Source organism: Carcharodon carcharias, chromosome 14 (assembly GCF_017639515.1).
Source record: "Carcharodon carcharias isolate sCarCar2 chromosome 14, sCarCar2.pri, whole genome shotgun sequence".
NCBI lineage: Eukaryota > Metazoa > Chordata > Chondrichthyes > Lamniformes > Lamnidae > Carcharodon > Carcharodon carcharias.
The window spans coordinates 15,360,809-15,379,176 of NC_054480.1; the positions used below are offsets into that span (position 1 = coordinate 15,360,809).

At 43.5% G+C, this 18,368-nt stretch overlaps 1 protein-coding gene across 1 annotated transcript in view; it reads right to left on the reverse strand.

Moving 5' to 3' along the window:
• The window catches only part of slc52a3 (solute carrier family 52 member 3), a 54,458-nt gene extending 49,338 nt beyond the window's left edge, over positions 1-5,120 (reverse strand). The window contains exon 1 of the mRNA XM_041204470.1: positions 4,051-5,120. Coding sequence (XP_041060404.1) covers positions 4,051-5,120 — 1,070 coding nt within the window. The remainder of the gene's footprint in view (positions 1-4,050) is intronic.
• Between the last annotated feature and the right edge of the window lie 13,248 nt (positions 5,121-18,368).

Sequence of the window (18,368 nt, forward strand, 5' to 3'; positions counted from 1 at the left end):
ATGAGTGTTAATCAAACAAGAATTGACACTGAGCTACATAAGGAGATACTACAGCACATGACCATAAACTTTGTCAAAGAGGTAGGTTTTAAGGAGTGTCTCAAAGAAGGAAAGAGGTAGAAAAGCAGAGAGGTTTATAGCGGGAATGAACTTAGGGTCTAAGCGGCTGAGGGCCAACGGTTGAGTGTTCAAAATTGGGAATGCTCAAGAGGCCAGAATTGGTGGAGTGTTGATATCTTAAGAGTATTGTAGGACTGGATGAGATTACAGAAACAGGGACAGACAAGGCCATGGAGGGATTTGAAAACAAGGACGGGAATTTTAAAATTGAGACATTGCTAGACCAGAAGCCACTGTAGGTCAGTGAGCACAGGACTGATGGTTAAATGGGTCTTGGTGCGAGTTAGGACACAGGATAGTCCCAAATTTATAGAGGGTGCAAAATAAGAGGCCATCCCAGAGAGTGTTGGAATAGTCAAGTCCAGTGTCATGAGGAAATATTAATGTATGTAATGTTATTGGAAATTATTTTAAATTAGACTTGAAATAGAGTTTATGTCTGTGAGTGTGTCTGTCTATGTCTTAATTGGATTAAAGCCAGATAGCCTGGGTGCTTTAATATATAGTAGTTTTGAGATATTAAATGCTAAATTAATAAATGTTTAATTTAATTTATATAAAAACCACCGGTGGTTTTATTCCTGAATTCAGAGCTGTATCTCAAACATACCAATTGAAAATATTAGTTATGACAGTTGTTTGAAGTTTCCCTCCGGGATTTTAAATAACTCAGCCTTTACAAACTGCTGTGTCTTAACACCTAGAGGTAACAAAGGCATGAATGAGGATAGCAGCAGATGAGCTGAGGCAGGAGTGGAGTCAGGTGATGTTACAAAGGTGGAACTAGAACATCTTAGTGATGGTGTGGATCATGTCAGAATTCTTTTTGGGATCAAATATGACCAGATATCTGACCAAAACTGATAAGAAATTAAACATCTTTCTGCTTTGATTCTTCAGAAGAAGGTCAACACCATCCAAAATAAAGCAGCCCACTTGATCAGCACCCTATCTACCACCTTAAATGTTCATTCTCTCTACCACTGGTCCACAATGGCAGCCGTGTGTCCCAACTTGCCACGGTTCCTTTGACAGAACCTTCCAAACCCAGGATCTCTACCGCCTAGAAGGACAAGGGTGAACATACGGGAACACCATCACTTGTAAGTTCCCCCCGCCAATCATAAATCATCCTGACATGAAACTATATCATCATTCCTTCATTGTCGCTAGTTCGAAATCTTGGAACTCCTGGAGCACTGTGGGTGTACCTACACTAGATGAACTGCAACGATTCTAGAAGGTGGTTCACTACCACCTTCTCAAGCACAACTAGGGATGGGCCACAAATGGTGGCCTCGCCAGTGACACTCACCCCCCCCATCAAAAAATAAATAAAAAACGCAGATCTGGCATCTTCAAAGGCCCAGCAATACCAGAACCATCATATTACATGGAATATTTGATTAGATTTGTCTATTGCTGCTAATTAATTCCCCAGTCATATTCCCAAGCAGACATTCATTGATCCATAAAACACACCACACAGCGCCCTCAGGACTCAGCAACAGCATTTCTCTCAGAATAACAGGTCTATTATTAAACTTCCCGCAAAGCAGGACCATTTATTCTGATTAAAATGTACCTTTTGCTTGCAGGCAAATTTCATTGCTTTATTTTTCTGGATGATGTAATAGATTATCTGATAAAAATCTAAAACCCAAGCCCAGTGAATGCACTATACCATATGGTTGGAGGAGGCCATTCAGCCCCTCAAAACTGTTCAGTTCAGTTAGATAATGGCTGACCTAGACTTCAACTCTATTTGCCCTCTCTAGCTCCATATCTCTTGATACCCTTATTCTGATATCTGTCTTGAAAACTACAATTGCTCCACCAGCCATTGATTTTTGGGGTCTTGACAGGGTGGATGTGGAGAGGATGTTTCCTCTTGTGGGAGGATCAAGAACAAGAGGTCACTATTTAAAATAAGGGGTCACCCATTTAAAACAGAGAAGAGGTGAATTTTTTTCACTCAGAGGGTTGTGAGTCTTTGGATCTCTCTTCCTGAAAAGGCAGTGGAAGCAGAGTCTTTGAATATTTTTAAGGCAGAGGTTCTTGGTAATCAAGGGGCTGATAGGTTATTGGGGGTAGGTGGGATGCAGATTTTAGGTTACTATCAGATCAGCCATGATCTTATTAAATGATGGAGCACGCTCAAGGTACTGAATGGCTTACTTCTGCTCCTTGTTTGTAAAAGAATTCTGGATTTCTACTACGCTTTGCGAGAAAATATTGCTTCATGATTTCCCTCCTAAATGATCTAGTTCTAATTTTAAGATTATGTGCCCTCTCTCAGAATCCCCCCTCAGATTCACTAAATTCCTTCAAGGGAGAGCTGGACCTGTTCCTGTCCTCAGCCAAAAAGACTCAGTGCATCGAGGAAGTACCAGGGGCCACAGTGATCTCCGAGTCAAGTTTTGATTCCCTGGGGTGGTCACTGAAGAACTTGCCAGCTCTTTCTGCCAAATCACCTTGGGTGTTTATCTGATTTGTTTTTCCCGCTTTCAGAAGATTGCATGTTGTTTTGTGGGATGGGAATGGGATACATATTGTGATGTACTAGGTACCACCATTGTGTGGGACAGGCTGGCTTGGAGTTTTTCCCTATCCATCATTATTTACATGTTTGTGTGTATGTAACCTGTCCACGTAATTTCAACCCTCAAGCCCATATAACAAGGGAGAGAAGATGAGTGAAAAATAAAAATGGAGAAAAAGATAACACAAAATTTGGCTCAATTCTATCAACTCCAAACTCATGCTATGCTTAAGTGGTGAAACGTTGCTTCATTGCAATGTAAATAGGAGCCTCATTTTTCACTGCACATAGAATTACTTACATTGGGCTGGATTTTATGCCCCCCACCCCCCCCCCCCCCCCCCCCCGCCCCCCACCACCACCTTCCCACCCACCCCAGATTCATTCAGATTATACAGTGGGTGGGTGAGGTGCCCTCTAGCCAGCCCTCCCTTAGGCCTACTGAGGCCCTTAACTGCTCAATTAGGGGAAGGCAGATGAGAGTGGGCAGGCTGTTTTTCACCAACCCCACCCCCCTCCAACCCATCCCTCCCTAGGGTGCCTGATCCCTCCCCACCCAAAAATCCTGGACTTACCTTAGAATGGTGTCCATGTTACCATCTTTCTCTGTGGACTGGGCTCAGACTGTCCCAGTACTAAATTGATTGAAATTGTGTCTGTTTTCTGCCAGAAAGATGGATGCAATGTATATGGAGATATAGGTGGCTTCCCTTTCTTTTCTCACCAATTCAATTCCCAATGCTTTGCCTGCCTAAACCTGACTGCACATCCACCCAATTACTATGCATTGCATCCATTTTTCTGGCAGTAGACAGACACAATTCAAATCAGGTTAGTACTGGGACAGTCTGAGCCCAATCTGCAGAGGTGTGAGTCCTAATAATAAATGTGTGGGGGTCATCTTGTTGTGAGAGAGAGCAGTGAGATCGGATTTGACTTACTCCTAGCAAACAGTAAGAACAGATGTGATGGGCCAAATAGCTCCCTTCCATGCTAGAAAGTTTTACAATTCTACAGGTGTCATTGGGTTGCCTTTGTCTACGGCATTGCACCTCACTGCTGGTTGGTATCTTCCCTAGGAGTGTAAGAAACACAGGTGTAAGCCATGAGAATTGCTATTCTTGTTGAGCTATTTATCCTATAAATCATTTGGAAAATTACCAAAATTTGAACCCATGAGGATTTCTTTCCAGGAATTGCTAGGCATTGGCTCCTAGATGGAGTCATTTCCCAGCAAGTTGGTTCCAAACTGTACCAAGGCAGTAGATGTCACATTGCAGTTCATGTTTTGTTCTAACTCAGTTCAGCTGCAATTTAGAAGACATTAGAATGGATCCACTACAACAATCTCCCAATCTCCAAATTCCATTACATTCTGCATAGCCTACCTGTTGGGTAAAAACAAAGCAATAATGCAGGCGACAGGATTAGCCATGGAACTCAGAGCGGCAGACAGGTGGTAAGCAACGCTTCCATAGGGTAAGCATGAATAAGTCTGCACTGATGGTAGAAAACCATTGGTCAATGAATTCACCCAGGCAACCAGAAAATAAATGAAGAAAAGCTGGTGCTTGGAGTACTTAATGAATGTACTGGTTGCCACATTTTGTGTTTCAGCTGTGAACATAGCTTTATCCATTGCCTTTGTAGGACTATTGAGGCTGAAGCTTTGTGGATCTGTTGGTCGCTCGGAGGTGTATTTATTCAGTTCTAATTCAGTGGTTGAGGCGTGCACCATTTGGTTAGACACTTGCTCTTCATTAAGCTCCGTGTGTGGTAAACATGGAATCCGTGTGAGGAGAAAAAAAGCCACCAAGCAGAAAACCATCATAACTGTGAGGAAAGCTAAGAATGCTTCTGTAGAGAAGTTGGCAGGAGAGTAATGAGTTTCAATCTGGTAAATACTTGCCCCCTCTGTGAAATTATCAATGGTCACATTAACTGGTTTTGAAACATTCACACACTTGATCATCCCAACACCCTGGCCTAATGCCACAAGACCAGGGATAAAGCCACTCAGGCCCTCTCCAATGAAATAGGTAGTCATGTACTTTGTTGGGAGTCTCATCATGAAAGGCAGAAAGGTCACAGATGATGTACAGTCTACTAGTGACAAAAAGAAGGCCAGTATAAGAAACACTGTACTGTGAGGTGTACCTTCCAGTAGCGTGGTTTTCTTCCAGAAGAATACCATCAGTAAGCTGGCCATGATCCCGATGCTGATAATAATGTAGATGGCAACAATCTCTTTCATCTTCCCTGGTGCAAACTTGTGCATGAGAGTGACAAACAGAGGTCCCACATTGGCCAGTTGAATGATGACAGTGAGGTAAGAGGGCAAGTCCCAGCCTTCAGGCAACACGTTCACAATAAGTGGAAGCTCCACCCATAGACCATTGATGGCAACCCATGAGCCTGTGCCAAATATACAGGCCAGTGCGTGGATGGCGAGGGTCATGGTGCTGTGGTACAGGCCCGTCTGATGGACGGTGTTCATTTACATTAGACAGTACAAGGCTGATTGGAGCTATGAGTCGTCTCCTGAAATACAAAGCAACAATATAATAATCTTGTGATTATTAAATAAAGCACTACAAAATCAGAGTGAGATTCGTATTTGTATTCTTTGCTTATTGAGTGCATCCAGGGTAAAAAGGTACTATATTCTCAAGGTCCAGAACTCAACCTCTCACATTATATCAAGAATAACAACAACACCAACAACAACTTGTACTTATAGGAATGTAGGAGCATAGGAGCAGGAGTAGGCCATTCGGCCCTTCGAGTCTGCTCCGCCATTCAATAAGATCATGGCTGGTTGTGTTCTCAACTCCACCTTCTTATCTGTCAACCCATAACCCATGACTCTCTGTCTAACTCCGCCTTGAATATATTCAATGACCGAGCTCCACTGCTCTCTGGGGAAGAGAATTCCACAGACTAATGACCCTCTGAGAGAAAAAAATTCTCCTCATCGCTGTCTTAAATGAGAGACCTCTTATTCTTAAACCGTGTCCCCTAGTCTCCCCTACAAGCGGAAACATCCTCCTGGTATTTACCTTGTCAAGTCCCCTCGAGATCTTCTATGTTTCAATAAGATCATCTCTCATTCTTCTAAACCCCAATGGACATTGGTCTAACCTGCTCAATCTTTCTTCATAGAATGAGTCCTTCATCCCAGGAATGAGTAGATTGATCCTTCTCTGAACTGCTTCTAATGCAATTATATCTTTTTTCAAATAAGGAGAACAAAATTGTATATAGTATTCTGGATAAAATCAAAAAACTGCAGATGCTGGAATCCAAAATAAAAATAAAAATACCTGGAAAAACTCAGCAGGTCTGGCAGCATCTGCGGAGAGGAACACAGTTAACGTTTTGAGTCCATAAGACTCTTCAACAGAACTAAGGAAAAATAGAAGAGAGGTGAAATATAAGCTGGTTTAAGGGGGAGTAGGACAAGTAGAGCTGGATAGAGGGCCAGTGATAGGTGGAGATAACCAAAAGATGTCATAGACAAAAGGACAAAGAGGTGTTGACAGTGGTGATATTATCTAAGGAATGTACTAATAGGTGACATTAAGGGTAGAAAGCAGGATGAGCAAGGTACAGATAACCCTAGTGGGGTGGGGTGTCCTCTTAACCCCACTAGGGCTATCTGTACCTTGCTAGTCCTGCTTTCTACCCTTAATGTCACCTATTAGCACATTCCTTAGATAATATCACCACCATCAACACCCCTTTGTCCTTTTGTCTATCTCCACCTATCACTGGCCCTCTATCCAGCTCTACTTGTCCCACTCCCCCTTAAACCAGCTTATATTTCACCTCCCTTCTATTTTTCCTTAGTTCTGTTGAAGAGTCATACAGACTTGAAACATTAACTGTGTTCCTCTCCACAGATGCTGTCAGACCTGCTGAGTTTTTCCAGGTATTTTTATTTTTGTTATAGTATTCTGGATGTGGTCTCACTAATGCCCTGTACAGCTGCAGTGAAACTTCCTGGCTTTTATATTCCATTGCCCTTGCAATAATGCCAACATTCCATTTGCTTTCCTAATCGCTTGCTGTATCTGCATCCTAATTTTTTGTGATTCATGTACCAGGACACCCAGATCCCTCAGTACCATCAAGTTTCGCAATCTCTCTCCATTTAAATAGTATACTGTTTTTCCATTCTTCCTACCAAAGTGCACAAGTTCACATTTTCCCACATTTTACCCCATCTGCCAAATTTTTGCCCAGTCACTTAGCATGTTTATATCCTTTTGCAGACTCTCTGCATCCTCTTGACAACTTACTTTCCTACCACTCTTGGTGTCATTGGTAAATTTAGCTATCATTCATACAGTCCCTTCATCCAAATCATTGATGTAGATTGTATATAGTTGAGGCCCCAGCCCTGATCCCTGTGGCCCTCAAATAGTTACAGCTTGCCAATGTGAAAAAAACCATTTATCCATTCTCTCTACTTCCCGTTATTTAACCAATCCTTTATCCGTGCTAATACGTTAATCCCTAAACCATGTTCTCTTATCTTTTGCCGTAAGCTTTGATGTGGCACCTTAAGAAATGCCTTTTGGAAACCCAAATGCACCACATCTACATGTTCCCCTTTATCCACCTTGCTTGTTACTTCCTCAAACAACTAATAAATTAGTTGAACACAATTTTCCTTTCATAAAACCTTGTTGGCTCTATCTGATCACATTATGATTTTCTAAGTATCCTCCTATATCTTCTTAATAATAGATTATAGCAATTTCCCTATGACAGATGTTAGGCTAACTGGCCTGTAGTTTCCTGCTTTCTGTCTCCCTCCTTTCTTGAATAAAGACATTTCATTAGCTATTTTCCAACCCCCTGGAACCCTTACAGAATCTAAAGAATTTTGGAATATCTTGACCAATGCACCCACTGTCTCTGCAGCCACTTTTTTAAGACACTAGGATGCAGGCCATCTGGCCTTGGGGACTTGTCAGCCTTTAGGTCTAATAGTTTTTCCAGCACCTTTTTCCTAGTGATGGTGATTGTTTTAAGTTCCCCACCACCCCCAACACCCCAAGTCACCTTTTGAATTTCAAGTATCTTTAGGAAGTTTTCTAAGGCTTCCGCAGTGAAGGCAGACACAAAATATCTGTTCAACACCTCCACCATTTCCTTGTTTCCATTACCTATTTCCAAACTCACTCTCTAGAGGACCAACACTAGTTTTAGTTACTCTTTTCCTATTTGAATATGTGTAAAAGCTCTCACTATCTGTTCTTCTATTACTAGCCAGCTTTCTCTCATACTCAACTTTCTTCCTCTTTATAAATATTTTTAGTCATTCTTTGTTGGTTCTTAAAATCTGACTAAACTTCTGACCAAAACAAATCTTTACAGATTTGTACAGTATTTCTTTCACTTTGATACAATCCCTAAATTCTTTATTTAACCACAGATGATGCATCCTTCTCAAAGAGTCTTCCTTTCTTACTTGGATAAATCTTTGCTGAGAGTTATTAAGTATCTGCTTAATTGTCTGCCACAGCATTTCTACTATCCTACCTTTTAAACCAGTTTCGCAGTTCACTTTAGCTAGCTTTGTGTTTATACCCTGATGATTACCTTTATTTCAGTTTAAAACATCAGTCTTAGATCCGCATTTCACCCCTTCAGACTGAATATGAAATTCTAACACGTTATGACTGCTGTCACCTAAAGGTTCCTTTACCATGAGATTATTGATTAATCCTGTCTCATTGCTCATTGACAGGTCTAGAATAAACTGCTCCCTGGTTGGCCCTAGAACATACTGCTTTAAGAAATTGTCCTGCATACTCCATAAACTCACTTTCCAGGCTACATTTACCAATCTGATTCATCCAATCTACATGTAGATTAAAGTCTCCCATGATTATTGTGGTACTTTTCCAACATGCCCTATTTATTTCTTCCTGTATACTCTGTCCTGCGTGTAACTACTATTAGGGGCCTATAAAATACACCCACAAGTGACCTTTGACCTATCCTATTTCTTATCTCTACCTAAACTGATTTCATGTCTTACTTATTTGGGCTAAAGTCAGCTCTCACTCCTATACTAATGACATCCTTAACTAACATAAAAGATATGCCACTATCTTTTCCTAGCTTCCTATCTTTTCGAAATGTCAAATACCCTTCAATATTCAGCTCCTAGCCTTAGTCAACCTGCAACCACGTCTCTGTCAGGTTATAAGTATTTATTTCTGTGCTAACAATTCATCCATTTTGTTACGAATGCTGCACGCATTCAGTTACAGAGCCTTTAACTCTGTCTTTTTACTATTTTTGCAATCTCTAGTATCAACTGATGGTGCACTCTTAAATTTGTACTCTCTCTCTCTCTCTGTCTCCCTTCCTGCCTCACTCTGGTTATCTTTATACAAATCGCTACCTTCTCTAGTACCTCATTGATAAGCTTTGATTTACTACATCTCCACTCACGCAATCTCTTTCACCCACTATTTAGCTTAAAGCTCTCTCTACCATCTTAGTTATATAATTCGCCAGAACACTGGCCCCAGCACAGTTCAGGTGAAGCCCGTCCCAACAGTGCAGCTCCCATTTCCCCCAGTACTGGTGCCAGTGCCCCATAAATCAAAACCCACTTCTCCCACACCAGTCTCTGAGCCATGCATTCATCTCTTTAATCTTACTTACCCAGAGATTATTACCTTTGAGGTTCTGCTTTTTAATTTAGCCCCTAGCTGCTCACAATTCCTAAGCAGAACCCCTTTCCAAGTCCTATCAATGTCGTTGGTACCAGTATGGATCACAACAGCTAGATCCTCCCCCTCCCACTGCAAGGTTCTCTCCAGCCCAGAGCAGATGTCCCAAAACCTGGCACCAGGCAGGGAACACAGCTATATGGACTTTTATTCTCAGCTGCAGAGAACTGTGTCAACCCCCTGACTATATTGTCCCCTACTACCACTACATTCATATCAACTCACCCCCGACTTGAATGGCTTCCTGCACCATGGTGCCATGGTCAGTTCACTCAGCCGCCCTGCAGCTCCCACTTTCATTTCCACAGGATGCAAGAACCTCGAACCTATTGGGAAATTGCAAGGGCAGAGGCTCCTCCACTTCTGCCTTCATAAATCCCATACCTGCCTCACTTAAAGTCACACGCCCCTGTCCCTGACTCCTGACAAAAATAGGAAGACCCTAATTTAAGAGGTGTGACTGCCTCCTGGAACTAAGTGTCCAGGTGACTTTCCCCCTCCCTGATGCATCGTGGTGTCTGCAGCTCAGCCTCCAGTTCAATGACTCTGGGCTGAAGCTCCTCAAGGTGCTGACACTTGCTAAAGAAATGTTTGCCCTGGATCACTCTGGTGTCCAGGAGCTCCTACTTTCTGTAGTCACAACACATTGCTTGCCCTGCCATTGTTATTACTTTTTAATTTATTTATTATTTTCTTAACTGATTTGTAATTAATAAACCCTACTACTCCCAATCAGCTTTACTACTACTAATAAACCTTATCACTGCTAATAAAACCTTACAATTACTGCCAAATTACCCAAATTTTGAAAGATAGATAGATTCTGGGAGCCAATTTAGGTGAGTCAGCACAGGAACGATGGGTGAATGGGATTTGGTCTGAGTTAGAATTTTGGATGGCCTCAGATGTTTAAGGAGGGTAGAATGTAGATGGCCGGTCAGGGGACTGTTGAAATAGTTAAGTCTAATGGTAGCAAAAGCATGAATTAATGTTTCATCAGCAATTGAGATTAGGTGGAGTCCGGTGATTTTATGGAGGTGGAAATTGGCAATCTTAGTGACAGCCTGGATATGTAGTCACAAACTCATCTCAGGGTCAAACATGATACCAAGACTAGGAACAGACTGCTTCATTAATTTAAATCTCATTCCCTATTACCCCTTTACCCGTCCATCTCCATTAGCTTCCCATTACACCACTCCCTCCCCCATCTTTGATTAATCATCCTCTTCCAAATTTACAGATTGCTCCTTGACCTTGTTCCATTTTACAGAGATTAGCAAAAGAACGAGGGACAACATGTGGCTTCAGTTTTTTTTACCCTGCAAGTTGTGATGATCTGAAATACACCATCTAAAATGGTAATGGAAGCAGATTCAAAAGTAACTTCCAACAGGAAATTAGATCAAGGTAAAATTTGCTGAACTATGATGAAAGATCAGGGGAGTGGGACTGACTGAAGAACTCTTTCAGTCAAGAGTTAACACAAGCATGATGGGATGAATGGCCTCCTTCGGTGCTGTTTCATTCCACAATTCTGTGGGTCTCGTGGTGCAACCCTTCTGTCTTCCTGCTCAAACTCTGCACTCTTCCGGTGTTAGCCTACTGCGTAGTCCTTCCTTTCTCCACTTTAGCACTGTTAGCACATCCACCGCCCTTCCTGCACTCCGGTACTCACTTTCGAAATCCCTCTGCCTTGCTGCACCTCTCTCCTGGTTGTTCTCCTGCAGAAATTTCCTTCAAATCTACCTCCTCAACCACACCTGAAGGTTGGAGGGGCAGTGGAGGGGTTGGGGGTGATGGAGGGCTGTAACTCCTCTCAGTCAATGAAAACGTGATGATGGCATTTAAATCAACTTATCCACTGGCTTCTCACCTTAATCCAGCAAAGATTAATTATGAGCTGCAAGTGACAATGACACCCACCCTAAATGGACAAAGGTAAGCTTTACATTTTTAAGGTCCTATTTTTCCCAGGACAGAACAGGAGAGGCTCCTCTGGACTTCACAAGGAGTCTCTACTGCTTCGGGTTTCCCCCCAGCCGCTCCCTCCCTTACCCATAAACAGATCTGGACTTCGACCCTAAATTAGTGCGGGGGTCCCTAAATGAGTCCTTGGTGACCACCTGAGATCCCACTGCCACCGGTCAGCCTGCAGGTACTGAGTCTGAACTTCCTCATTAAAATGAGGTGTAGGAGCTAGAACTTCGCTGAAATACACGCAAGCTTGCCACTCTCCCTTGATGTCACCCTCCCCCTCCCTTATGTGTTGATCCAACCATTTGTCAAAATCAACCCCTGCTTCAGTCTGCGCTCCTGTCCCTCCTTTCACCTCTTGCAACGTGACCAACCCCTTTCAGACATGTTAAAGGTGCTGTGTTAAGTTGTTCATCCATTTTACTGGCTCCAACTCTCACTTTTGGAAACATTCCAAGGTCAATGGCAATCAAGAATATCTGCTCCATTATCATGCTGAGCAGATGAATGATTAACAAGGACTCTGTAGGAGTTTTTCAAGTGCATTTGTTTTGTGTACAAGTTGAGAAAGAGGAGAAACCACAAAGGGCCTACCTATCTTAACATTCATAGGAACCATTTCCAAAGTTTATTTCTCCTTTAATGGCACATTTCTGAAAAAAATACTTATATTTTTGCTGAAGGGCCGATGTCCTTTACAGAAACATAGGAACAGGAGCAGGTCATTCAGTCCCTCAAGCCTGTTCCATCATTCAATGAGATTATGGTTGACCTGTTGACAATGAGGTATATCTCCATGGCAACAGTTACTCGACTGTGCCTGGCTAAGTAGACACTAATCATGTCAGCAGGATATTTGATGAAGGAGTGGCGTGGGGCCAACACAGTCAACTCAACCCTGTCCTCTTTCGACTTCACCTGCTTGGACTTTCCAACAGGTCATTGAATATATTCAAGGCTGAGTTAGATTCTTGATGGACGAGGAGGTCAAGGGTTATGGGAGCAAGACAAGAAAATAGAGTTGAGGCCACAATCAGAGCAGCCATGATCTTATTGAATGGTGGAGCAGGCTCAAAGGGCCGAAGGGACTAATCAAGCTCCTAAATCCCTATGTTCTTGTGATAGGAATCGGAAGCAAGAAACCTGGCTGACATTTGCCTCTATTTTGCTGAGGGGCAGTAAAGCTCATTGTGGAGGAGCTACAGCCATCATGACAGAATCCTCGACTCAAGGGACTGAACTAGAGGCCTTCCTGCTTTGACAAATAGCAGGGGCTAGGATTTTACAGTGCCCTGGGGTGCATAAAATCGGGTGGACGTTTGGGGGGGGGTGGCCTGCGTGTCACCTTCCCACCACCATTAGCACTTCACCAGCAGTAAGGAAGTTGGCAAACAGCCCACCCACCTCCAGGCCAAATGAGGCCCTTAAGTGGATGATTACACCCCATAAAATGCCGGTCTGATGGTGGTATTTTGATAAGAGCATAGGTACAAGAGGAGGCCATTCAGCCCCTCAACCCTGGTGGACCATTCAATTAGATCATGACTGGCTGGCATCTCAACTCTCTCAGCTTGCCTTGGTTCCATATCACAGTTTTGAAATTTTCAGTTGAGTCCCAGCCTGAACAATCTTTCTGGGGAGAGAGTTCCAGAATTCCATGACTCTTTCTGTGAAGAATTGCTTCCTGACATCACCCTGAATGGCCTAATCCTAATTTTAAGGTTATGTCCGCTTGTTCTGTGCGGGGAGGCAGTGGTGCAGAGGCTTGTCACTGGACTAGTAATCCAGAGACCTAGGGTAATGCTCTGGTGACCCGGGTTCAAACCCACCACGGCAGATGGTGGAATTTGAATTCAATAAAAACCTGTAATTAAAAGTCCAATGATCTAATAATGTCTCACTCCCATAGTCATATGGAATCATACCTTATAGATAATGTCCCAGACACCACCATACCCACAACTATACAGTCAGGAGGGAGTTGCCCTGGGAGTCCTCAACATAGACTCCAGACTGATGTCTCAAGGCACCAGGTCAAACATGGACAAGGAAACCTCCTGCTGATGACCATATACCGCCCTCCCTCAGCTGATGAATCAGTGCTCCTCCGTGTTGAACACCACTTGGAGGAAACACCAAGGGTGGCAAGGGTGCAGAATGTACTCTGGGTGGGAGACTTCAATGTCCATCACCAAGATTGGCTTGTTAGCACCTCTACTGACCGTCCTAAAGGATATAGCTGCTAGACTGGTTCTGCAGCAGGTGGTGAAGGAACTAACAAGAGGGAAAAACATACTTGACCTCATCCTCACCAATGTGCCTGCTGCAGGTGCATCTGTCCATGACAGCATTGGTAGGAGTAACCACCGCATTGTCCCTGTGGAGACAAGGTCCCATCTTCACGTTAAGGATACCTCCATCATGTTGTGTGGCACTAGCACTGTGCTAAGTGGGATAGATTTTGAACAGATCTAGAAACTCAAGACTAGGAATCCATGAGGCGCTGAGGGCCATCAGCAGCAGCAGAATTGTACTGTAACACAATCTGTAACCTCATGGCCTGACATATCCCCCACTCTACTATTACCATCAAGCCAGGGGATCAACCCTGGCTCAGTGAAGAGTGCAGGAGAGCATGCCAGGAGCAGCATCAGGCATACCTAAAAATGAGGTGTCAACCTGGCGAAGCTACAGCTCAGGACTATTTTCATGCCAAACAGCATAAGCAGCAAGCGATAGATAGGGCTAATTGACTCCACAACCAACGGATCAGATCTAAGTTCTGCAGTCCTGTTACATCCAGTCGTGAATGATGGTGGACAATTAAACAACTCACTGGAGAAGGAGGCTCCACAAATATCCCCATCCTCAATGATGGAAGAGCCCAGCACAGGAGTAAAAGATAAGGCTGAAGCACTTGCTACAATCTTTAGCCAGAAGTGCCGAGTGGATGATGCAGTTCGACCTCCTTCAAAGGTCCCCAGCATCACAGATGTCAGTCTTCAGCCAATTCGATTCTTGCTATGTGATAACAAGAATCAGCTGAAGGCACTGGATACTGCAAAGGCTGATAATGTTCTGGCAATAATACCTCTGCTCTACAACTTCCCATGCCTTTAGCCAAGCTGTTCCAGTACAGCTACAACACTGGCATCTACCCGGCTATGTGGAAAATTGCCCAGGTATGTCCTGTACACAAAAAACAGGACAAATCCAACCCAGCCAATTACTGCCCCATAAGCCTGCTCTCAATTACTGTCAAAGTGATGCAAGGGGTCGTCAACAATTCTATCAAGTGGCACATTCTTGGCAATAACCAGTTTGGGTTCCGCCAGGATCACTCAGCTCCTGACCTCATTACAGCCATGGTTCAAACATGGACAAAAGAGCTGAACTCCAGAGATGAGGTGAGAGTGACTGCCCTTGATATCGCGGAAGCATTTGGCCGAGTGTGGCATCAAGGAGCCCTAGCAAAACTGGAGTCAGTGGGAATCGGGGGAAAACTCTCCACTGGTTGGAGTCATACCTAGCACAAAGGAAGATGGTTGTGGTCGTTGGAGGTCAATCATCTCAGCTCCAGGACAGCACTGCAGGAGTTCCTCAGGGTAGTGTCCTAGGCCCAACCATCTTCAGCTGCTTCATCAATGAACTTCCTTCATCATAAGGTCAGAAATGGGGATGTTCGCTGATGATTGCAGGATGTTCAGAACCATTCGCGACTCCTCAGATACCGAAGCAGCAGTCCATGTCCAAATACAGCAAGACCTGGACAATATTCAGGCTTGGGCTGACAAGTTGCAAGTAACATTCGTGCCACACAAGTGCCAGGCAATGACCATCTCCAACAAGAGAGAATCCAATCATTGCCCCTTGACATTCAATGGCATTACCATCACTGAACACCCCATTATCAACATCCTGGGGGGTTACCATTGACCAGAAAATGAACTGGACTGGTCATATAAATACTGTGGCTACAAGAGCAGGTCAGATGGCAGAAATCCTGAATTGAGTAATTCACCTCCTGAATCCCAAGAGCCTGCCCTCCATCTACAAGGCAGAAGTCAGGAGTGTGATGGAATACTACCCACTTGCCTGGATGAGTGCAGCTCCAACAATATTCAAGAATCTCAACACCGTCCGGGACAAAGCAGCCCACTTGATTGGCACCACATCCACAAACATTCACTCCCTCCACCACCGACGGACAGTGGCAGCAGTGTATACCATCTACAAGATGCGCTGCAGGAACTGAACAAGGCTCCTTAGACAGAAGGACAAGGGCAGCAGATAGATGGGAACACCACCAACTGGAAGCTCCCCTCCAAGCCACTCACCACCCTGACTTGGAAATATATCGTCATTCCTTCACTGTCGCTGGATCAAAATCCTGGAACTCCCTCCCTAACAGCACTGTGAGTGTAAACACCCCACAGGGACTGCAGCGGTTCAAGAAGGGAGCTCACCATCACCTTCTCAAGGGCAATAAATGCTGACCTTGCCAGTGCTGCCACATCCCATCAATGAATTAAAAAAAAACTCCCCACCAAAGGAAACAGGTTTTCTCTTCTACCCAACCAAGTCCATTAATTATTTTAAACACCTTTATTATATCACCCCTTAATCTTCTATACCCAAGGAAACTGCTGTAGTCTGGCTTTATTCTGGTGAATCTGTGCTGCATCCCCAAGGTGCATCACCAAGGCCAATATATCCTTCCTGTGGTTCAGTGCCCAGGACTAATTGAATAAACAGAGCTTTCAGCCTCTAAACCTAGAAGTGACAAATATAGGATAAGTACTAATAAATTTAAAACAAAAACAAAAATACCTGGAAAAACTCAGCAGGTCTGGCAGCATCTGCGGAGAGGGACACAGTTAACGTTTCGAGTCCGTATGTCTCTTCAACAGAACTAAGTAAGAATAGAAAAGAGGTGAACTATAGGTTGGTTTAAGGGAGGGGGGTGGTGGGACAAGAAGAGCTGGATAGAGGACCAGTGATAGGTGGAGATAACCAAAAGATGTCACAGACAAAAGGACAAAGAGGTGTTGAAGGTGGTGATATTATCTAAAGGAATGTGCTAATTAAGGGTAGAAAGCAGGACTAGGCACTTTACAGCCTTCCAGACTGAATATTGAGTTCAACAATTTTAGATCATGAACTCTCTCCTCCATCCCCACTCCCTTTACGAATTTTCCCCCTCCTTTTTGTTTTTTCCAATAATTTATATAGATTTTTCTTTTCCCACCTACTTCCATTATTTTTAAGTATATTTCCATCCATTGTTCTATCTCCTTACCTTGTAGCCTATTTCGATCCCTTACCACCCACCGCCCCCCCCCCCCCCATACCCCACTAGGGCTATCTGTACCTTGCTCGTCCTGCTTTCTACCCTTAATTAGCACATTCCTTAGATAGTATCACCACCTTCAACACCTCTTTGTCCTTTTGTCTGTGACATCTTTTGGTTATCTCCATCTATCACTGGCCCCACCCACCACCACCCCGCCCCCCCAACCCCCTCACCCCCCCACCCTTAAACCAACTTATATTTCACCTCTTTTCTAGTTTTACTTAGTTCTGTTGAAGGGTCATTCGGACTCGAAACATTAACTTTGTTCTTCTCCGCCGATGCTGCCAGACCTGCTGAGTTTTTCCAGGTATTTTTGTTTTTGTTCTGGATTTCCAGCATCCGCAGTTTTTTGCTTTTACTAATAAATTTAATTCAATAGTGAATCAAGAAGAAACTTCTTTTGCCAGAACGTGGAACTCGCTATACAATGCGGAGAGCTTGAGGTGAATCGGTGGCATGGTGATATTGTCACTGGACTAGTATTCCAGCAACCCAGGATAATGCTCAGAGGATGGGTTGAAATCCCAACATGGCAGATGGCGAAATTTGAATTCAATAGAAAAATCTGGAATGAAGTCTGGTGGTCACCATGAAACCATTGCTGATTATGGTAAAACCCACCTGTTTCGCTAATGCCCTTTAAGGGAAGGAAATCTGCTGGTCTGACCTACATGTGACTCCAGACCCACAGCAATGTGGTTGACTCTTAAATGCCCTCTGAACAAACACCAGTTAGGGATGAGCAATATAGGGATGCTGGCCCAGCAAGAAAAGCATAGATGCATTTAAAGATATGCATCTGAGCGAGAAAGGAACAGAAGGATCTGCTGATAGGGTTTGGTGAAGAGGGGTGGGAGGAGGCTGGCATGAATCTGTTGGGTTGAATGGCCTGTGTCAATGCTGTAGGCTCAATATCGACAGATATACACAGAGGAGAACATCCACCTCATCAAGCAAGAAAGTGTCATATCTGGCTGCATTAGAACCATCCACTCCATTGCCATTTTCCTGTTGTTTCCCTGTACTATAAGGTTCCTTACAAAACGTTTTCCTAACTCCCTCTTATATATTTAGATCCTTTGTTTGTTTTTTAAAAAATGCCATAAAGCTTTTAGTTAAACAAAAAGTTAGTCTTTAAAGAAAAAGATTGTGTATGACACTGCTGCTTTCAAACAATCCTATCTTTGCACCTTCTATCCCTTCATTTCAGATGGAGGAAAATACCCCTTCAGCATCTTTCACATTAATGACCTGATTCCCTAAGTGCAAAACATAGGTTTTGAGTTTAATCAGTCTACCATTGGCAACTGTGCCTTCAGATGCCGAGATCAAAAGCTCTGAAATTCCCTCCCTAAGTCTCTCCACCTCTCTACTTCTCTACCCCTCTTTCCTCCTCCACCACTCTCCCTAAACCCATCTTTTTGATCAAACTTTTGGTCATCTGTCTTCTTGCCTCCTTATGTTCTCAGTGTCAAATTTTGTTTGACAGCGCTAAGTGCCTTGTGATGGTTTACTATGTTAAAGGTGCTATACAAATGCAAGTTTTTGCTGTTGAAAGACTTGGCTGCACATTATGCAGCTCGAAAAGTATCTGAAGGTGGTCAGATTGAGGAAAGGCTTT